The sequence below is a fragment of the Melanostigma gelatinosum genome (assembly GCF_949748355.1).
Source record: "Melanostigma gelatinosum genome assembly, chromosome: 19".
In the NCBI taxonomy this organism is placed as follows: domain Eukaryota; kingdom Metazoa; phylum Chordata; class Actinopteri; order Perciformes; family Zoarcidae; genus Melanostigma; species Melanostigma gelatinosum.
The window spans coordinates 10,250,123-10,272,591 of NC_136652.1; the positions used below are offsets into that span (position 1 = coordinate 10,250,123).

A 22,469-nucleotide genomic window follows, 5' to 3' on the forward strand; every position below is an offset into this window, starting at 1 on the left:
TGCTGAAATCCACTCTGGCATTGCTTAGTGCTTTAATCCGGGTTTTTTTCTTTTTCTTCCTCTTGTGTGTTTTTCCAAAGCCAATATTCAATCTGTGCTGAGAGGGGCGATGGAAAAGGGAGTGACAAGCGAGGTTATTAATCTCACCCACTCTTCCCATCTCTGGATACTGAACCAGCATTCCTTCTTTCCTGTGACAGAGCCCAGCCCACAGTGCGGTATGTTCTGTGTGTGACGGCGGCCATTGTTGTTCGTACGGAGCCTCTCCCTCACTCGCACAAGTATTGGTCGACCTGCCACGACACGTCTCTCCTGCTAATTTGCAAAAGTAGTGTCATTTTTTAATGTTTAATATATTTATATATTTGTCTCGTACTCCTGCTCTAAGTGAAACAGCTCTGACTACTTTTGACAAGTATGATCCCACAGGAGAGTGATTTTAAGTTTAAGAACCACTTCTTTTTTTTACGTGTCTTTATCTTTTCACATTATGTCTCCGTTTCCTTTTGTTCAGCTGAATTAGGAATGAGTTGTTCTCTTCTCAGGGGATGTGGTGTGCAAAGGAAGTCTCGAGTGCTCCTTTCTGCTTATCTAGTCTATATTTGGGCTGTGTGTTGTATTATGTTTTGTCCAACCGACAGTCCAAAACCCAGAGATGTTCAGTTTACGAACACGTGTGACAGAGAGAAGCAGAATACGTTTGGCCTCTTTTGCTTGGAAAATAACTGAAACAAAGAATTGATTAGAAAAATAGTTGTTGATTGCTTTTCTGTCGATCGAAGCGTCGAGTAATTAACTAGTGAAACACGACATTCGGACCCGCATAGCAACATAACCTAGAGGCGCACTGACATATTAGTGTTTTATCTATCGGGTAATGTCAGCTCGTGTATTATTACTGCTGCCAACATTGAGCTGAATGTGACGAGGATGTTGTGTTTATTTAAAACCATACGGGTACACTGTGCTCTTCCACATACTGTAATTAAGTACCTGGCTGCGTGTGTTTCCCGGCAGGTAAAGGCTTGTAGTGGAATTTCTTAACGCCACGCTAACCACTTGGTACTTGTGTAAGTTCAGTAGATCCGAATGGCATTTGAAGCGCTACGACGGTGGAACTGGCTGGTTGGTACAGTCAGCACAAGGCTGTCCTGGCATGAGAAAGGAGAAGTCTGGTTTGTTTCGCGAAAAGGACCAAGGGATTCAAAATTGACATTTTACTGGCTCTGTGGTTCAGTTCAGTGACTTCTGCGACCCGATCTCTCTATAAGAAATAACCCTAGAGCGAGGTTAAGCTTAACTGTCACTATTTCTTCGCGCAAGGCCGTCCCTTATTGATTTAACAATACAAACAGTGGATTTGCATGACGCTACAAGAGAAACTGGCCTGTCCAATTTTGTATTAGTGCAACTGATGCACATCTTGTCTCTCTTTGAGTTAAAGCCAGATTACGTTGCATGTTCTTCCACCTGGAGTCTCTTTAATCCCTCATTATGATCTCCTATCACACAGTGTTTACTCCGCTCTGACAGAAGCCTTTGTTTTGTATGCCCAATATCGCAAATACATGCATCGCGTGTGGTATTTAAAAACACTGCTGTATAGCTGTTTGTATGAAAATGAATATAAGTACTTTGCATGCACATGCCTTTTATTTCAGACACAATCCTGCAGAGAGGAAAGCCATTCAAAGTCAGTTAATGAATGCCGTTACCACTCATCTGTCTTCTGCAGCTGTATTGACGGCCTCCTGCGCACCACAATAGATCATAACGGTGGCTGGCTGGTTGGCCAGCAGCTATTGTCCTAAACTCCATCCCCCCCCCTTATTTTTTTTTCTCCCCTGCTGCTTCCCAGCCATGGGTCATCAATGTATCACCTTTACCACCTCTATTAACCCCGTCTCCTCCTCGGAGAGCCTTCAGCCCTCGAGCAGCTCCGCCAACAGCCGCTCAGCTCACGGTGTCCAATGGCGTCCCGACATGTGGGTGAGCAGATAGTGTTTCTGCATGTGAGGGAACGAGCGGGGATGTGTTTTGAGTGAGAACGATTAATACCGCTTTAAGTGTGCTTATGTTGTATCTTATTAAACCAGATGGTTTGATGTGGCTGTAATCAATATCAATACAGTTGATCTGCCGATGGGGCTCTCTACATCTCACAGCTGAATCACTGCACTACAAAATATCATTCTTTTCTTTACAGCGCTTATGATTTCATCAAAATAGTTGCGATTCTGTTTTTCAATGGGTGATTTGACATGCCGACAAAGGCTATACGTTCTTTATTCAATCTTGTAATCATGTGACATCTAGCTCGAGTTCAAATGATAATTCGAATCACTCAAATGTGACTATTCTCTTTCACGGCTTGCACAGCTTGTCTTTCACGATAGTTAATTGAAGTAATTTGACGTCTGGGTAATGACCATTTTTCACGACTTTCTGACATTTTATCGACCAAACAATGAATCGATTAATCCAGAAGATATAATGAGAAATAATAATTAGTTGTAGCCCTATAACAAAGTATCTTGTGATAGAGGAAGATCAGGTTTGAGTAGAACCGACCAAATATCTTCACTAGTAGTAACTATTAGTTTCATAGTATACCTGTAGTAAGCAGTGTTGACACATCTCGAGCACACACCAGCTCCTTCCCCAGCTGAATTCAGTGCGACACCCTTTGGTGTCGCACAACGTCGTCCTAGGAGCGTGTTTGTGGGTGTTGAATGTGTCTCTCTCTCTCGATCTCTAAACACACACACGAGGCAAGACAAAGTGGCTGTTTGCAGTGTCGCCGTGTTTGTTTATGTCAAGCCAGCGATAAGGCCCTGCAGCAGACCGCGGCTAATATTTTATAACTACTCCGACAAAGGATTAAATAACGAGCCGTGTGGTCATTAGTGCTCTTTATTGTGGGGGTGTTTTAAATGTACTGATGTCTTGGCCTTGTTACCGGGAGGAGTCACTGAGCGTTGATTGTATCATTCAATTTGATGAATCAGATAAGATGTACCGATACATCTTATCATAACAGACTAAATATATTATTTCATATATAATGGCTCATGTGGTTTTTAAGCGTTGAAACTGAACCCTTGGTTACACTTGTCCTTTTCAATGCAAATTGTTGTCATCCGATCATGCCAGGACGCATTAACGGTCAAGATCTCTAAGATCGGTTCCTTCTCGCATTGAGATCCGATTAGCCGGACCACATGCTGAGGTGGCTCGGATCTCAGTGAGGTATGGACAGCATGTGGGCACAATCCGGACAATTTATCAAACTTAAGTCTCCTTCCCTGCACGGGAGTTCCTCTTCCTAGCGAGAGCAGAGCAAAGATGGGAGGAAACCGGGGGCTGGAGCACTGCTGAGTCCTGTTAAGTTACTGCTTATGAAATCCCACCAGTTCCTGATTTTGCTGCTTCAAAATAAAAGCTTTTAAATGACAAAATAGCGGAAGACTTTAATTGATAGGAAAATGTGTTTATCACCGAATTAGCAAAGCATCCTGATCACTAATACTGCAGGGAGGAAGAGAAAGAAGGAAAAAACACGAATCATTTCTAGGAATTGAATTGTGTTTATGCACTTATTTACAGCCGCTCCTTTCACCACAAAATATATCCGATCACTCTCTGATGGGCTGGTTATGGGGACACATGGCGACACAGCTGAGTCTCGATCTTGGGAATCCGATCACAAAAGTCACATTGAAAAGGCAAATGTAACGTGGCCTTCTAATTGGAAACATTCCCACTGAAGCCAAGCCCAAAGTCTTGCATAACCACTCCACATATGATCCAGATCAGTATTAATAAAACCTCAAGTCTGTTGACCATTCTCTAAGATCAGTATGACTGAAAGTAAAGCAAAGCTGTCATATCGCGTGTTTACACAGGTGTTACAATGTTATGTCAGTCCTGCTAGATTTAGATGCTCTGCTCTCTCCAGATTGCAGCGCCGTGTGTGTGTGTGTGTGTGTGTGTGTGTGTGTGTGTGTGTGTGTGTGTGTGTGTGTGTGTGTGTGTGTGTGTGTGTGTGTGTGCGCACGCACGCACATTCCGCTACTCTCGTACTGAGAAGAAACACTCACTGAGACACAAGAAGCTGGCGTGACGCTGCAACATCCTAGATGGAGCGTGGGAAGGTGGATCAAAGCCCAATTATCTTTGAGGTCTTCTTGTCACGGGAGTTCACGGGTAGGACCCAAATGCAGACCACAGGAGACAAAGTCCAATGAAACAGGTTTATTTGGTAGACAAGTGGGTGGCTGGTGTGAGTCCCGTGGCTCGACACCGGGGGCTGGTAGCTCGACGGTGTGATGTCCCGTGGCTCGACACTGAAGAGTTGACAGATCGACGGTGTGATGTCCCGTGGCTCGACACCGGAGAGTTCGTAGATCGCCCAGTACTTTCCACCCGTAGCAGAGAGGAGAGAGATTAGCACAGGAAGATACCATGGGGTTTACTCACGACACGGCGGACGCTACCGAGGCAGAAGACAATACAGACTGACGCCCCAAGCCTGCAGGCCCAGGGCTTATATGCTGCCGGGTAACGAGCCAGATTGTCCGCAGCTGGCATCCATCAGAGCGGTAGCAGTGGGAGGAGTCTGGAGGCAGGTCCGAGAAAACACCAAGCACATGGCATAACAAAACACACACAGGGGAATGACAGACACATGAGGAGAGGAGATTGGAGGGGAAACAGAGGTAACCACACAGTGGGTCAGACAGGGATCCTGACAGTACCCCCCCCCTCAACGGGAGCCTCCAGGCGGTCTGCCAGTCTTGTCCGGGTGCCGTCGATGAAAATCCCGAACGAGAGTGGGGTCGAGGATCCTAGACCGGGGCACCCATGAGCGTTCCTCAGGACCGTAACCCTCCCAGTCCACGAGGTATTGGAAACCCCGACCCCGAGGGCGAACATCCAACAGTCTGTTGACCGTATGCGCTGGACCTCCGTCGATGAGTCGGGCGGGTGGTGGGGGTCTGGCCGGAGGGCACAGGGCACAGGTGGACACCGGTTTGATCAGCGACACGTGGAACGTCGGGTGGATCCTCATGGATGAGGGAAGCTTCAGACGAACTGCGGACGGGTTGATAATTGCCTGGACCGCAAACGGACCGATGAACCGGGGAGACAACTTCCGGGATTCGGTCCGTAATGGGATGTCCCTGGCGGAGAGCCACACCATTTGACCGACTTGGTAATGTGGAGCAGGGATGCGGCGGCGATCCGCAAAACGCTTATTCTGTTCCGCCGTGCGGAGAAGGGCGGCCCGGGTCTCCCTCCACACCTTCCTACAGCGACGAAGGTGGCGCTGCACTGAGGGAACAGCTATCTCCACCTCCTGGGCGGGGAACAGAGGTGGCTGGTAACCCAGGGAGGCCTCGAATGGAGTGTGGCCCGTAGCCGATGATGTATGGGAGTTGTGGGCATATTCCACCCAAGGCAGGTGAGTACTCCAGCTGGAGGGATTCGATGCTGCCACGCAGCGGAGGGAGGCCTCGAGCTCCTGATTAAGCCTCTCCGTCTGCCCGTTGGACTGGGGGTGGAACCCCGAGGACAGACTGATGGTTGCGCCGAGGGCCCGGCCGAAGGCTCTCCAGACCTGGGATACGAACTGCGGGCCTCGGTCCGACACAATGTCCACCGGGATCCCATGCAGACGGAACACCTGGCTGACCATGATATCCGCCGCCTCCTGAGCTGAGGGAAGCTTGGGCAGAGCGAGGAAGTGAGCCGCCTTGGAGAAGCGGTCAACCACCGTAACGATGACCGTGTTTCCATGAGAGGGTGGCAGGCCCGTGACGAAGTCCAGGGCGATATGGGACCAGGGACGATGAGGCGCCGGGAGGGGTTGCAGCAAGCCGGCGGGAGGTCGGTGTGACGCCTTATTGCGGGCACAGGTTGAGCAGGCGAGGACAAAGGCTCTAGTATCGGCCTCCAGCGATGTCCACCAAAAGGTTCTCCGAAGCAGATCAATGGTGCGTCTGACGCCAGGGTGACAGGAGAACCGAGAGGTGTGCGCCCACTGGAGCACTTGGGAGCGTGCGGACAGGGGAACAAAGAGGCGGCCGGGAGGCCCGCCTCCGGGATCTGGCTGGGTTCGGAGAGCGTCCTGCACCACTGATTCGATCTCCCAGGTGAGAGCGGCTGCCACACAGGTTGTAGGGAGGATGGTCCCAGGACTGGAGGAGCGACCCTCGGGAGAGAACTGGCGAGAGAGAGCATCAGGCTTGGTATTCTTGTGGCCTGGGCGGTAGGAGATGGTGAAGTCAAACCGTCCGAAGAATAATGACCACCGAGCCTGGCGAGAGTTTAACCGCTTGGCCGTCCGAATGTACTCGAGGTTCCTATGGTCTGTCCAGACCACGAACGGATGAACAGCCCCCTCTAGCCAGTGTCTCCACTCCTCGAGAGCCAGCTTAATTGCCAGCAGTTCCCGGTTTCCCACATCGTAGTTCCTCTCTGCTGGGTTCAACCGGCGGGAATAGTAGGCGCAAGGGCGCAACTTTGAGTCCGAGTCCGACTGTTGAGACAGGATGGCCCCCACACCTGTGTCAGAGGCGTCCACCTCAACAACGAACTGACGGGTGTCGTCGGGCTGAATCAGGATGGGGGCGGAGGAGAACCGTTCCTTGAGGAGCTTGAATGCCCGACCGGCCTCCGGTGTCCATACAAATATGGTCTTGGAAGAGGTGAGCCCAGTGAGCGGGGCTGCGAGGTTACTGTAGTTCCTGATGAATCGACGGTAGAAGTTGGCAAACCCCAGAAACTGTTGGAGCTGTTTCCGGGAGGAGGGAGTCGGCCACTCAGTTACCGCCTTGACCTTTTCTGGATCCGTTCTTACTTGACCCCTCTCAATGATGAATCCCAGGAACTGAACTGAGGTCACATGGAACTCACATTTCTCCGCCTTCACAAACAGTTTGTTCTCCAGTAGGCGCTGGAGGACCAACCGAACGTGGCGCTGATGCTCCAGAAGGTCCGCAGAGTAGATGAGGATATCATCGATGTACACGAACACAAAACGGTTCAGGAAGTCCCGGAGTACGTCGTTTACCAACGCCTGGAAAACTGCTGGGGCATTGGATAGTCCAAACGGCATGACCAAGTACTCGAAGTGACCGAGGGGGGTGTTGAACCCCGTCTTCCACTCATCTCCTGCTCGGATCCGCACCAGGTGGTATGCATTGCGAAGGTCGAGCTTGGTGAAGATTGTGGCTCCAGACAAGGGTTCAAACGCAGAATTAATCAGTGGCAGAGGGTACTTGTTCCGGGTAGTGATGCTGTTCAGACCCCGATAGTCGATGCAGGGCCGGAGGCTCTTATCCTTCTTAGAGACAAAGAAGAATCCAGCTCCGAGTGGTGATGAGGACGGGCGGATGATTCCAGCCCTCAACGACTGTGAGATGTATTCCTCCATGGATGCCTTCTCCGGCCTAGACAGGTTATATAACCGACTGGAAGGAAGCGGAGCGCCCGGGTGGAGGTCAATAGCGCAGTCGTAGGGACGGTGAGGTGGTAAGGAGAGGGCCCGGCTCTTGCTAAACACTTCCCCGATGTCATGGTAGGCGGTGGGCACGGAGGCGAGATCTGGCAAAGGCTCGTGATAGTCCTGGGGAGGTCCTCCAGGGGGTTGCGCCGATCTTAGGCAGTTAGCATGACAGTCGGGGCTCCATGCGGCAATCCTCCCTGCCGCCCAGTCAATCCGAGGGTTATGGGTGGTGAGCCAAGGGTGGCCCAGAACTAGGGGGTTCTGCGGAGAAGGAAAAACGTAAAACTGAAGTCTCTCTCTGTGATTACCGGACAGGATGAGCTGCAGCGGCTGGGTCCGGTGAGTGACTCGGGCTAGGAAGCTGCCGTCTAGGGCATTGACCACTAGCGGACGCTCTAGTCTCTCCAAGGGAATCTGGACTCTGGCGATAAACTCCGTGTCCATGAAATTCTGTTCTGCTCCAGAGTCCACCAGAGCCGAGAGAGAGAGAGAGCGAGAGTGCAGCGAGAGAGATGCCGGCAACAACAGTCTTGGTAGGGAGTCTCGAGAAGGCTCGGGTCCGCTCACCAGTATCCCAACCTTTACTGGCGAGCGCCCCCGTTTGACCGAACCGGACAGGAGGAAAGGGAATGTCCCAGGCGGCCACAGTACAGGCACTCGCCTGCTCTGATCCGCCTATCTCTCTCCCGTGGCGAAAGGTGGGCACGCCCGAGCTGCATAGGCTCCTCCTCCGGCGTGGAAAAGGGGACCGAATCCCAAGCCTGAGGCCCTCTCCGCTCCTCCGGATAGGCTGACGCCGGAGCACGCAGGCGGAAGCTGGAAGAGGGCGATGTCACGGGTGATGCCCCTAGGGACCTGTAGTTCCTCTCACGTCGCCTCTGCCGCATCCGATTATCCAGCCCGATCGAGAGCTTAATCAGCTCCTCCAACGAACCGGCCTTATTACAGGTTGCCAGTTCATCCTTCATGGCTTCGGATAGTCCGTGAAGGAAAACTCCCCTGAGCGCCGTCTCTCCCCACCCGGACTCGGCGGCGAGAATGCGGAAGTCCACTGCGTGTTCTGCTACACTCGCCTGACCCTGTCGCAAGCGGAGGAGGCGTTGAGCTGCATCCTCGGAGTCCACTGGGTGGTCGAAAACCCTCCTCAGATCCTCCACAAAGTCGACATAATCCACAAGATTAGGCTGGTCGATGCTCAGTGTGTTCGTGGCCCAGTCCAAAGCCCTTCCCCGCAGTAAGCCGACCACGTAAGAAACCCTGGACCTGTCTGAGGCGAAAATCTGGGGCTGTCGGTCAAACACCTGCCTGCATTGAAACAGGAAGCCCCGGCATCTCCCCAGCGTTCCGTCATAGGGCTCCGGAGGTGGCACGGGGGACTCCCGAACCGGCGGGGCGAGGCCTGGAGAGGGGAGTGCAGGTGATGGGTCCGGGGCTGGAGCCGGCTGAAGCTGGCCTGTCCGAACCAGTCCCTGCAAGATGCGGCCAACCTCAGAGACCTCACCTGCCATGGATTGCAGGGCTTGACGCATCTCCATGAGCATCTGCTGGTGTGCCTCCAGCTGCGTGCTATGTCCGGCCAGCGTAGCTGCTCCTGTGGTCGCTGCGTCCATTTTATGGTCAGTCTGTTCTGTCACGGGAGTTCACGGGTAGGACCCAAATGCAGACCACAGGAGACAAAGTCCAATGAAACAGGTTTATTTGGTAGACAAGTGGGTGGCTGGTGTGAGTCCCGTGGCTCGACACCGGGGGCTGGTAGCTCGACGGTGTGATGTCCCGTGGCTCGACACTGAAGAGTTGACAGATCGACGGTGTGATGTCCCGTGGCTCGACACCGGAGAGTTCGTAGATCGCCCAGTACTTTCCACCCGTAGCAGAGAGGAGAGAGATTAGCACAGGAAGATACCATGGGGTTTACTCACGACACGGCGGACGCTACCGAGGCAGAAGACAATACAGACTGACGCCCCAAGCCTGCAGGCCCAGGGCTTATATGCTGCCGGGTAACGAGCCAGATTGTCCGCAGCTGGCATCCATCAGAGCGGTAGCAGTGGGAGGAGTCTGGAGGCAGGTCCGAGAAAACACCAAGCACATGGCATAACAAAACACACACAGGGGAATGACAGACACATGAGGAGAGGAGATTGGAGGGGAAACAGAGGTAACCACACAGTGGGTCAGACAGGGATCCTGACACTTCTGCCTCGTACTGTCTTCATTGGCTGGCTTAGAGCCTCGGGTCTGTCATTGGAGCAAAGTAAATGAAGATGCCGTCTCACCGCTGGACAAATAGACCCAGTGCTGGCCTGGGATGAAGACACTTTAATGAGCAGGAGAAATTTAGATCTATATGTGATGGCTCCACCTAACTCGTCATGTTGATACAGGGCTTCCGTGTAAAATGCAGCCTGTAGTTTCACCGAACAATACTTCTGAGCTTTAATTATCAGCTCAACCTGTCAACTTTGAAACTCAAAAGCGGTTTGACCCGGCGGCAACTGCCTGCAGAGGAGCCCAGCAGACAGTTTGTGTCGGCGTAATGATAGAACAGCAACATATCCCAGCAGCACCACATTACTGTAATACTGAAATCATCAAGGTTCTCTATCAGACTGTGATGGAGCCATAACGAGCCCCATTAGTGGTCGTAAATACTCCGTCTAGTTGACAGAATATTGGTACATTATGCGTCAAAGAACGAGGCCACATGTGAGACAAATTGTCCTTGTAGCCCCAGCAGGCCTGTAATACATTTCAATCCCTGCATAAATTGTTTCATATCCTGTCTACAGGCAGTTTTGTAACGCTGCTTAGTTTACTTACATGCTTTTATAATTACCTTGTTACCTCACATAATTAAAATATAGTTCAGGATCTCAATTTTGCTGCCGGTAGACGATCATAAGTCCAACCTGAAGGTCTTCTATCAGCCGGCTAATTCTTATTATTGTCACTTGTTCCTGTGTCCCCTTTTTTTGTTTTTTAGGTTGTGCGCGGCCCCCCGGCGTGCAGCACGGAGACTTGCTGAACCAGACCGAAGCCAACCGTGGCTCCTTTCCCCCGGGCACCCTGCTGACTTATGGCTGCGAGCCCGGCTACACTGCAGATGGAACCACCACCATCATTTGCACCAGCTCTGGAGCCTGGTCCCATCAGCCTCCGCGCTGTATCAGAAGCAGCGGTGAGCGAGTCTCAAACAAATACACACGCGAAACAAAGCTCACAAGAACATCATTTTGTCTACTTTTTGTTTTCAATCCAATATAAAGCAGTGGATGGTCTGTTTTGCAGCTTTTTAAAAGGCCATTCTTTGCTACGTATGCTCACATGCAGGCCGAATGTGTCTTTCTATAGAAAACGTTCATTGTAACCGGAATAATTCATTTGCATTGCATGTTCTCACTTCCTCAAAAAACAGCTTTATTGATGTCTGAGGTTGAGCAGGTGTGTGCTTAACACACATGACTGCATGAAAAGTGCAACATCGCATCAGTTCAGTGTCCCGTAGTATCATTACACCAATAGTGAGGAATGTCCTTGAGATCCAGCAGGGAACACTGGGCAGTTTCCCTCAATATGAGCATTTAAACCACGGGAATCAAGCCTGACCACAGGTAGAAATAACAGCTAGCACATGTTCGGGTACACAACAACAGCGACGCTTATTAAAACCTCTACCGCCTCTGCCTCTTCCCAGTGTGTTCCCCCCCCACCGAGCCAGAGAACGGGGGCTACCGCTGTCACCCGTCTCCCTGCCACAGCCTCACCCAGAAGACCGTCATCGAGTACTTCTGTGACGAGGGGTACGCGCTGAAGGGAGACTACAAGTTCCTCACCTGCCAGAACGGCGAGTGGGACGGCCCCATGCAGATCAGCTGCCGACTCACGCAAGGTCCGGCCGCCTCGGATAACTTTCACCTGTTTTGATCGCCTTATATTTTCACGTGATGTAAGTGGAAATATGTGAGCCACATTTTCACTTCCTCTCCGTCTCTTCTTGTGCCCGTCAGACAAGGAGCCGAGCTCTCCGCTGGGGATACCCACTCTGTCCATCGTGGCGTCCACAGCTAGCTCTGTGGCCCTCATCCTGCTGTTAGTGGTGCTGTTTGTTCTTGTACAACCAAAACTCAAGTCCTTCCATCACAACAGGTAAGATACACACACACACACACACACATTACTGTGTTCTCACCCCAAATACATACCAAAGCGCCACCATATTAGAATTCTAAAATGAATTGATGATCACTTGGTATAATAACTAGCCAGCAGTTGGTGGTGCTGCTGTTTACAAATAGAGTTTCTTACGTTACATTATTTTAGGTGCCATGCAAATCATAGTTATAGTCACACAGTAACTCAACAGTAACTACAATTTATTTCAAGTGAATAAAGCTTTTCCTTGCATGAAATTCAAGCTGTTAAAAGGCTAATGTAGACCCTATCTTTGTTTAATATAGAAGAGTCTTAAAGAGTGAGACGGACGACAAAAATGTTGCAATGGTGACAAAGTGACGCAGCAGATTTAGACTTCCATTCCTTCTGTGGACACACCTATTGTTCAGTTTTGGTTGAAACTAGTTGCCCACATAAGATGCACAAGACCTGACAACTAGTTTTACAAGTTGGCATTTCTTAAATACTTGAGGAATGAAAGTAGAAGTAGGAGTTGATCCCGTCAGCGTCAGTAACGGCCTCTGTGATTAAAAACAGCCTTGATGATTTGATCGAATGCTCATTGGCACTCTTGTTGATTGTGTTGTCGGCCCGAGAGCTTAGTGCAGCCCGCTATAAAGGGATTGTACAGTCGACGCTAATCACCTCCTCTTAGCGGTTCTGCTGCGACACACATGGCCTGCATCCTGGCTGTCGTGACCCACCTTGTTCCAACATGTCCGTCTCACTCTTTCTCCGTCTCTCTCTCTCTCTGACCGGCAGGAGGGAGCAGGGAGTCTCGGGCCAGTCCAGCTCCATCATGGTCGAGGGCGTCCAGGTGGCTCTGCCCTCCTACGAAGAGGCTGTGTACGGAAGCGGTGGACCCGGCGGTGCTTCCGGTCCTCCTCCCTCTCCTTCTCCTTCTCCTCCTCCTCCTCCGGCTCCCCCAGAGTCTCGGGTCCCGATCGTGCTCTCCGAGGGTCTTCCTCAGGGAGCCGCGGGAGGCCAGGGCACCAGCAGAACACGCCACAACAGAGACTTAGACTTCTGTCTCCCCTCCACGTCCTCCTCGTCGTCCTTCTCCTCCTCCCGCCGTCATGCAGAGACGGTGCTGGTTCATCAGGCGCCCTCTTCCTCCTCCTCCTCTTCATCGTCATGGGCTCGAGAGCACCCTGGGGGTGCGTGCGCGGGCCCCCTACCTCTCCGTAGAGACTCTGAGAGTAGCGACCAGCACAGTCTGCTTTCTGTCACCTCTGCAGACGACTTTTCTGACGGTAAGAGAAAACGCTTATTCCACACATTTCCTTTGTAACAAAGAGACGACCGGTACCAATATTGCTATTTGAGATAATGACGTCAGCATTATTTATTTTTACATAGAGGACCATAGAGGACCTAAACATGAAGTCCAGTTACACGGGAATGTTTTATGTGATTACTGGGTAAACAGCTGACTCCAGAGCCACTTCTCTATTCTGACGTGTATGTTCGGTTCTCCTGCAGATATCCCCCTGCTGAAGGAAGCATGAAGCCTCCCAGCCTGCTATCAGCATCAGCAGCCGGACTTCTCTCTCTCTCACTGCTGACCAGGACATGACTGTTGCTGTCAACCTACTCCCCCCCCCCCCCCCCCAGCAGCCAGCTGAGAAAAGACTAGAACTATTCACCGTTCCCCACGCAACCTCTTCTGCCATTACTACCCAATGCAGCGCAAAGCCAACAAACCAATACTCGCAGTGATGGAGCACCACTGGACCCAGCTACCGGATCAAAAGACAATCCGGACAAAATAAAGTGGTGCCAGCTCAGCATAAATCCTGTAGATCCTATGTCAATGTAAAACATGCATACGGATTCAAGGTTGTGTACTTTAGGCTATGTTTGCACCATACACTTGCCCCCTCCCAGGGTGTAGTTCTCTATAAACAACAATGCTCACAGAGGCTTCATCTGCGAAGGCTCTAGCAATGGAGACGCGCCGACTCTTGTCTGGGATTACTGCAGATACAAAAAACAACAACTTGTGATGTTCGCTCCTGACGATGTGGCGCTCACAATCGTCTTCCCGCTGTACTTGAAAAGTTGTGAGTGACAGCTGGGTTTTTGTGGCCCGCTTTGCGAATGCTGCATGTTGTTTTTTTAGTTATTGCTGTCACAGCAGCACTCTGAATGAAGCATGAAGCCCCCTCTGTGTCCCTCTCTCTCTCTCTCTCTCTCTCTCTCTCTCTCTCTCTCTCTCTCTCTCTCTCTCTCTCTCTCTGTCTCTCTGTCTCTCTCTCTCTGTCTCTCTCTCTCTCTCTCTCTCTCTCTTTCTGAGTATCAGGGCGGCGTCTAGCGTGTGGATTAGTGGGAATGAGAACCACTTCAGGAGAGCTAAAAGCAGGGTGCAGCGTTTTTACGAAGTACCATATCACAACGATAAAAAAAAGACACTCTCCTTTTTCTTTTCTGTTTGCCAGCTGCACCCACTATCGGGAAGGTGCTCCTTCTGTCGCATGAGTGGGAATGATTGGTGTTTTGGTTCCAGGACCGTGCTGCACATCTTACTTGGAGGAGGAGACATCATTTCACTTTTTAGTCTGAAAGATGAGGAGACGGTTGTCGTTCAATGTGGTGATCGGGCACACGACTAAACTTTAGGGTTGTGCGTGTCTAGTTTTCTTCCCTGTATTTATTGGTGTGTTGCTCAGTTTGCTTTGAGTTGCTGATTGCGTGTGCGTGTGTGTGTGTGTGTGTGTGTGTGCGTCAGCCAGACAGGAGAGCACATGTCCTCATATGGTCGGCCTCGATAGAGCCATTTCCTGACTTGCCGCTCTTCAGATCAGAGACTGGCTTCACAATGTCCCCCGTCTTTCACCAAAGGAAAACGTCCCTCCCAGCATTGAATAAGTCACATGAACAAACCAGCGTCACTTCAGGCAACGAGTCCACGACACAATGTGTGTATTATTCATCTACTCTCCAGCTAGAATATTTATCATTCTCTGCTGAATGGCTGGAAAACACAAATCCCCTCCAGAGGAACTGGCTCTCGTCTGAACCTGAAGACTCTCCACTTTAGTGCGTCACGGACACAACTGCAACTGGTTGCAGTGTAATGCTGAAGTTTGCTTATATAGCACCCCTCCTCCCGCCCTACACTCACTCACCCTCCTCATGCCAAGTGCAAACATTTTAGGAGAGAATCACGGTGTGTTGTCTGAAATAATCCTCTGTGTTCATCTCCAGTTGAAACATTTCGGCGGTTGAGCTGGTAACCCTGGAAACAGCATGGCTCCGGAGGATCCTGAGAATTGCTTTTCAAGCTTCCGAAAAAACCCAGAATCGGCTCTTCTGATTTTAGTTTGGCGTTTGCGGCTGTCTGTCACTGTCAACGGCTACATTATTAATGTAAACAGAATGTTGCCTTAGACTTGTACATTTTTTTTTGTTTTTGTATAATCTTAAGCCTCCTCGTTGGTTGCTTTACAATATTGCAACGGTTTCTGTTTTCCCAAATGGCCTTACTCTGTTCTTTTCTATTCTATGCATAAAACTGTCTTTGTGTATTTATCAGTTTACTTTTGCTGTGGACACGACTGAGAGAATGTCCATTCTTCTTCTGTCCTCCCCGAGCTTTTACAGCGACTGTGATGATGATGACGATGAACCTATAAGCACCTATATTTCACTATTCTTTTGCTTCTACTTTGCTACAAGGCATTACAATATTATGGGATCGAAAAAAGAAGAACAAAAACTGAAATCACCTTTGCATTCAGAAGCACTGTTGTACAGTGTTGCGTCCCTGAAAAATGATTATGGTTATAAAAGTACACATCTTGATTCTTAGTTTGCTTTCAGCTTTGATTTGTTTTTCCTCTGTACATGGCAGTGGGTGTGAAGATAGTAATTTAATATTTGTATAAAGTTTAATTTAATTTTACAGTGTGTGTATATAACTTTCTAATTAAAGCTTTCTTTTGAATGTGGAAGACGAGGTGTCATTATTTAAGCCAATGTCAGGCTTCATTCAAGGAAAATGTGTCTCTAACTGACGTAAAGTTCACATTTTCAGACTGAAATGAGGTCAGGTGGTAACACATCTCCAGTAACTATCATCCACGGTTTCCTTTGGATTAGATCCCGGAAGATTTGAACCCTCTGCACATGAAAAACCTGCTTCTGTTCAGTATCAGCTTGAATGAATACACTATCTTACGTCAATGTAATATCTCTAAAGGTATTCCTAGGTATATAGTCACATTATAGTACCTCATTAAACGTTTACCAAATATATATCCTGAGTAGGGTGGTACTCCATCTGCTCCCAATTCAAAATCAATATTTTACTCCTCAAAAGAGAAGCTTTCTTGGTCAACTGTGGTCGTAGCTTGTTTTCATAACTGCTTCCTGGATTATGCTGCTGCGTTTGATTTGACTGCGTAATGTCTGTGGAGCTTGAAATAGAATAGAATAGAAATGTACTTTATTCATCCCCAAGGGGAAATTTGTCTGGCATAAAAGCCATAGCACATGTTAAATTACTTCTTATAACCAATTCTGTATGCTTTAAACTATGAAGAAGAATAAAAAGGTTATTACTGGCTGAACTTGTGGTTGTTTCTTATGTGTCCTGCTGTTTTACTGTTTGTGACTCCGGGTCCTTTTCATCTATAGCTGCTGTACATTATGTGATCCCTTCCTCCTCTCTGTACAATAACATTGGGTCTGAGTGACACCTAGTGGTCACAATTAGAAACGGCACTAATGGAACTAGTATGGGAGATGAGTGACTCTCCATATTTCGGAATTTTTCGTGTTCGGGAATATATTGCGCATTTAACATTTAACCCAAAATCTGATGGCCACCCAAGAAAGCTATTGCTGCCCATCTCTGTTTACTGTTTTCAGAAAGTTATGTCACTCACTTGGAAGAAGAAACACATTCAATAATTGTCCAAAGCTCTCTGTTAAAAGATGACTTACTCTATTAAAGGTAAACATATGGAATCATTGTGTGATGGAGAACGTGATCAATGTGGCGAGTGAGGTGTAAGGGGTCCTTTGCAGTTGACTTAACTACCTTTATTGTTATTTTCTGTGTGAACTATGTCTTTGAGTTTGACATAAGGTAAAAACATTGACAGAGTTACATGAATATTACAATAACTGTTTGTTATTGTATTACTTTATGATCATTGTTGTTTACATTTAGTTACTACATTTCAAATGTATGACATAAAAGGGAAGGCTTCATTTTAATGTTGGACAATAATGTCCCTTTGATATTTCTCTGGATGAGAAAACATTTGCTTCTTTGTTATTTGAAGCTATTTGAAAAATAATGTTGAAGATATTCTGCGGGGGAAAAAAAAAGTTAATTGATTTTAATAGATTTTTCAGAATTCACCATTTCACTTGATCATATTGGGGTGGAATCACAATTGTAACACCTTGTTTCACGAAACACCAATAACAAACAGAAGGGTACCCCGCACTGTAGGAGTTAACGTTAACTAACTCCAGAAGGTGGCGGTAATCTTTCAGAGAAGAAGCAGAAAAAAAGAAGACGAAGAAGAAGAAGGAGCAGAAGAAGAAGGAGGAGGACCTACGTTTACGTGCCCTCTCACTGAACAGCAGAGGCTCCATTTTGTTTGATTTTACGGTCACTGTCGACAGCCTGCGAGGAAAACACCACCAGGACCACTTCAATCGTATGTGTACACATTTTAAAATGCAGCGTAACATCGCCATGCAGTTATCGGTTTGTTAAAACTAACGTGAGCTGTCGTGTGTGTGCATGCCGTTAGCTAAAAGCAGCGCGTCGCTTGGGTGCGTTACCGTCTGGTCGCGAGGCCCCACCGTTAGCTTGCTAACAGAGACGACATAGGTCAAGTAACGTAGCTGTTATACGGCTGCATGTTTAACTACGTAATTTATCCTTCTCCGTGTTAGCTAACGTTACAGCCGTTCAGAACGATGTATTTACGGTAACTTGTCTGTTTGCAGATTGCGTCACCAACGACATCAACAATGAGCGGATGTCGCATTTTCATCGGCCGATTGAGTCCTTCGGCCAGAGAGAAGGATGTGGAGAGATTCTTCAAAGGATATGGCCGCATCCGAGACATCGATCTCAAGAGAGGCTTCGGGTTTGTGGTGAGTCACCGGAATTTAATGGCAATGAGTCAGGACCACTTCAATGTCCGCCAGCTATACATTCAAAAAACGTAAATTATATTTATCACATTAGGTAATTTACCGCCTTCATTTTTCTCCACATTCAGCCGGATGACGCACCCACACATTAAATTAGCTAGAGACTAAATCTGCCTCAATCACGTGATATATAAAGTATTCACGTGTCCTTTTGTACTCTTTATTTGTGGACTAGGTCAAATTTACTTTTCACCCTCTATCTACATTTAATAAACTGTAATGATGAAATGAAAACAGGATTTTCGACAGCAAATTTGACCCTACTTGCATTTATATATTGCTTTGGTAGTTACTTGCAAATGGTGCCCAAATATGCCCCGTTAGTGTCAATTTTCTTCCAATATTTCCATAACCCTTGATATGGATATTTTGATGGGTGCTATTGTGCCACAAGATGATGCGCACAGGAACGACCCACAGCTGTAAAGAATTAAGTGAGAGAGGCTGTACGGACATGTTTAAAATAGTTTGTCATTGTTCTCCTCACACATTGAAAAAGCATAACTTGTTGTATTCTGTTTGTTGTAGGAGTTTGACGACCCCCGAGATGCTGAAGACGCTGTTTATGAGCTTGATGGCAAAGAGCTGTGCAATGAAAGGTAGGAATTTGTGATAAATGACAATACAAATGTGAAAAAACTGAATTTGTATGAACTTTATTTATCCTCTCGTTGTTACCTGTTTTCCACGGTATTATTTTATTCTTTTTTTTAACCCTTTCCTGTTATTTCAGGGTGACTATTGAGCACGCCCGGGTACGTCTGCGTGGCGGCCGTGGTAGAGGAGGTGGTGGTGGTGGTGGTGGCGGCGGCGGCGGCGGAGGTGGCGGCGGCAGTGCAGGAGGCCGCTTCTCTGATCGCTATGGCCGCGGCTCCCAGAACAGTCGGAGGTAAAGTAGTCTCACCACCCATAGTTATGGTAACAGGTCACCTGCGTTATGATGGCAGGCAGATACGTTTCACTGGATGTCATTCAAATGAGGAAGGAACATGTGTGCAAGTACAGCTAACGAAACAAAAACAAAAAGTTTATTTTTTAATAATTGTGAAGTAGCTAATGGAAGCTGCTACGCTCTGTTCCTCTGTATCTCAGCCCCACAATGTCGTCAATCAGCTGATTTGAGTCTTTTTCACATTTTCAGCCGAAACCCTCCGCCGATGCGCACTGAGAACCGCCTGATCGTAGAGAACTTGTCCTCTCGAGTCAGCTGGCAGGTTAGTAATGCAACATTATCATACACAAGTCTCTACAAGCTGCAGCACCACACATGTTATTACCTCCAGCAGTCTGCCTCCAACAATACACACATGCAATTGTAGATTCCAATGCTGCTAAAAACCATAGAATAGCTGGAATCCAATTGATAATTTGCTTAACTTGCTAATATGTTTAATCAAACTGTTACATTGTGATGAGGCCTAAATTGTTTAGAAATGTCCTATTAAATCTGCATCTCATGCAGCTATGTAATGATTCAAATAGCAGTAACAACAAGAACACACTTAATTTGTACCTCTTTTTTTTTTCAAAATTTTAACCAATTCTTCACCCCTTTATTTGCCAGCCTGACTGTTGTGTCATATGGAAGAGGTCGCTTATGGTGGCGTTAACCCCTTCTGGGTCCTTCTGTCTGGGTTGAGCCTCTGGCCTCAGCCAGTCTGTCCTACTCCTAGTTGACGCCTGCTGGTCATGTGAGCGATCGCTCCACACTAGAGGTGCTGGTCGGCCCCTACGCTCGCTCGCAACGCCCCCTGTTGAAGGCAGGGGGATGACTGACTGGTGTGTGGCTGAGAGCGAGAGAGAGGAAACTGAGAGTTGGCAGAGAGAAAGGAGAGGAAAGAGCGAGAGTCGATGGTGGTGCCGTATTGACCGATGGTTCGTTAATTTGAGGGGCTTCGGTCGATCGATATCCCCCCCTCCCGTCCCCCGCACATCGCGAGAGAGAGAGTGTGAATTCCTCCCAGGTGCCCATGGATATAATCTGGTTATGGTGGGCTCGGAGAGCTGTGCGGCCCACCCCAAGGGGTTTCGCTCTCAGGTAGTAGTTTCCTCTCTTCCACCCTGTTCACTCTCTTTACCGAGGCAGGGTGCCCGAGACGGGGCGGTCCCGGCATGGAGCCCTGTGTCCTCCTTGCCAGGGAAAATGGGGCTCTTGGTGCCAAAGGCTGCCCAAGTGGCGCCACTGCAGTTCAGTTCATGCAGATGGTGTTCATGTCTCTGTAGTTGTGGTGAGTCCAAGAATCTCAAAGAATTTTCAAATACTGTACACTGATAATAGCGCTTGTGAAAATTGGTTGATATCTAAATTGGCAAACATTACATCTTTACTAATCTGTTGTATTTTATTTTATAAAACACATTATTGAATGATTAATCGGCCACCGAGGTTCTTGGACTCATCCTCCTTATCTGCAGTAGCCTGTGTAGTCCTCTCAGAAAATCTAACCATCTCTTTTTTTGGGTAAATCAGTCCTGTTACGTGTCTCTGACTGCTTGTGTCCCGAGCCTCTCCGTGAGTTGACTGATGTTTACATGTGTAGGATCTGAAAGATTTCATGAGACAAGCTGGAGAGGTGACATTTGCAGACGCACACCGGCCCAAGCTCAACGAAGGGTAAGACCGTCTCTGTTGGCGTCGAGCCCCTCGTGAATATCACAGCATGAGTCTCGTGCACCATATCAAGCTTATCTACGATTGTACTTAATACGGTCTCGTGTTGTTTCCACAGAGTCGTTGAGTTTGCTTCTGGCAGCGATCTGAAAAACGCCATGGACAAACTGTCTGGAAAGGAAATCAATGGCAGGAAAATCAAGCTCATTGAGGCAGCCAGGAAGAGGTGAGCTGCTTCACTGCATCACTACACATTGATGCTGTATCAGTTAATTGTACAAACACCGCGGCGAAAGAGATCCAGTTGTGCTGTGTGTTATGTAAATATATAATTATCTTAATGTTGTTCTTCTCTCTCGTTATTTCCCAGGTCGAGAAGTCGTTCCCGGTCTGAGAGTTCCTCTCGCTCGCGGTCCCGCTCTCGCGGTCGCTCTCCATCTCGCTCCCCCAGGCGTTCCCGCAGCCCCGCCCACAGGGCCCACAACCGCTCGCGTTCCCGCTCCCGCTCCCCCAGCGGGTCCCCCGTCGGCGCCGCCTCCTCCCCGTCCTCCAAATCGAAGGAAGCCGCCAAACGGTCGTCCAAGACGAGCAAGTCCGCCACCCCGCCCTCCTCTCCGCCCGCCCAGAGAGCCCCCGTGTCCCGCTCTCGTTCCCGCTCTCGTTCCCGCTCTCGTTCCCGCTCTCGTTCCCGCTCTCGTTCCCGCTCCCCTTCTACCGACAGCCAGCGCTAAACACTGCGTTTTAAGTTTAATGGGAATCGGCAGTAGAAACGACTTGGTTCAGCAGGATCTGGAGCTCCCATGACCTCTCCTGAACACAGAGACATGAGCTTTTCTCACTTTTTTTTTTTTTTTTTTTTCTCCTCCTGCTGGATCATCATAATTATCCATGAAGCTTTTCACATTTAAAACACCGACACATTGTCAGACAGGAACAATTATATTCATTCGTATATTTAATTGCAATTATAGGGCGTTAAAAATGAAATACCGTAAACGGAAGACATTTGTTTCACAGTGATCCTCCATATATGTTTACGCCCAGTTCATCCACCGAGGCTGCAGCTCCTCTTCTGCTGCACCGTCGTTTCTCCTCACACGTCCCGAGTGAACCAGCGTCAAGTGTCTGTTATTGGGTCTGTAAATTTAGCAATCCACACACACTACACACTCAAACTTTGAAGAGGGAATCTGTATTTTTTTTGGCAGTACTGCGACGCTTTTGATAAGTCGTGTGACCACTTTCTTTACTTTTCTTTTTTTTTTTTTTCCGCAATTGGTTTGCTTGTTTTTGCTGGTCGTTTGGAGAACTTTTAATCAATTTCCACATTTTTTCGCCTCATTTTTTCTGTATTCTGACCTACTGTGGCTTGGACAGCTGGTGTGTGTGATATCTATACCTGAGGATGCCTGCATGTGATTTTCGTTTGATCAAAATTTAGAGTTGTATTATTGGCATTGGCAGTATCGAGAAACACTGCAGATGTGCAGAGTTCAACAGTTAAACAGCTGTAGAGTAAATTAACTGTTAATGTGATGGATCTTACGTCTTCTTGCCGTTCACTGTCCACTTTTATTTTGATGGCAGATGTAAAACTACTTTTGAGGATAAGGTCAACACTTTAATTTCAACACTGAAAAATGTTGTTTAAAGAATGCAGTTTATTCTAGCATTGTAATTACCTTTTTTATTTTTTGGATTAGGGTTTTGTGTACAGCATTGCTGACTTTTGTTTTACATACAGTATGTGTATAATGTAATTCCAAGAATGCGTGTAGGTACTGTGTCTGTTACTGTGGTTTAAATGAACTTGTAGACAAGAGTTTGAAAAAGAAAAAGCAACATTTTTGTACGTAAGGATTTTATTTTCAGTGAAAAATATGATGGCCGTTTCTATGGTGGACTGAAACAATAAAACAATTTTAACTAAAATCATTGTTTTTGTTCATCTGTGATTTTTATTGAGAAATATACAAAGAAATTCCGGTTATAAAA

At 48.0% G+C, this 22,469-nt stretch overlaps 2 protein-coding genes across 4 annotated transcripts in view; both read left to right on the forward strand.

The window, feature by feature from the left end:
• susd6 (sushi domain containing 6) overlaps positions 1-16,207 on the forward strand; it is a 33,956-nt gene extending 17,749 nt beyond the window's left edge. For both annotated transcript variants that reach the window (XM_079290656.1, XM_079290655.1), the window contains exons 3-7: positions 10,494-10,688; positions 11,205-11,399; positions 11,518-11,656; positions 12,446-12,936; positions 13,166-16,207. In XM_079290656.1, coding sequence (XP_079146782.1) covers positions 10,494-10,688; positions 11,205-11,399; positions 11,518-11,656; positions 12,446-12,936; positions 13,166-13,191 — 1,046 coding nt within the window. In that variant the 3' untranslated portion in view covers positions 13,192-16,207. The remainder of the gene's footprint in view (positions 1-10,493; positions 10,689-11,204; positions 11,400-11,517; positions 11,657-12,445; positions 12,937-13,165) is intronic.
• A 1,028-nt stretch (positions 16,208-17,235) lies between these two features.
• On the forward strand, positions 17,236-22,410 carry srsf5b (serine and arginine rich splicing factor 5b). Of its 2 annotated transcripts, XM_079291486.1 has the most exons (8): positions 17,236-17,358; positions 17,654-17,803; positions 18,392-18,462; positions 18,597-18,752; positions 19,005-19,077; positions 20,404-20,477; positions 20,593-20,700; positions 20,845-22,410. In XM_079291486.1, exons 2-8 carry the CDS (start codon positions 17,678-17,680, stop codon positions 21,203-21,205), a joined length of 969 nt encoding a protein of 322 aa, XP_079147612.1. In that variant the 5' UTR covers positions 17,236-17,358; positions 17,654-17,677; the 3' UTR covers positions 21,206-22,410. The 2 variants fall into 2 exon arrangements, with proteins under 2 accessions (XP_079147612.1, XP_079147613.1); XM_079291487.1 differs by lacking the exons at positions 17,236-17,358; positions 17,654-17,803; positions 18,392-18,462; positions 18,597-18,752; positions 19,005-19,077 and adding an exon at positions 19,180-19,901.
• The last annotated feature ends 59 nt before the right edge of the window (positions 22,411-22,469 follow it).

What these genes read in the sequence shown, in the direction of transcription:
- srsf5b (XM_079291486.1), top strand. Translation starts at nt 17,678, where the DNA reads ATGAGCGGATGTCGCATTTTCATCGGCCGATTGAGTCCTTCGGCCAGA. An exon ending in CCTCTCGAGTCAGCTGGCAG is followed by an intron (nt 19,078 to 20,403) that starts GTTAGTAATGCA and finishes TTACATGTGTAG; the next exon opens with GATCTGAAAGATTTCATGAG. An exon ending in ATTGAGGCAGCCAGGAAGAG is followed by an intron (nt 20,701 to 20,844) that starts GTGAGCTGCTTC and finishes GTTATTTCCCAG; the next exon opens with GTCGAGAAGTCGTTCCCGGT.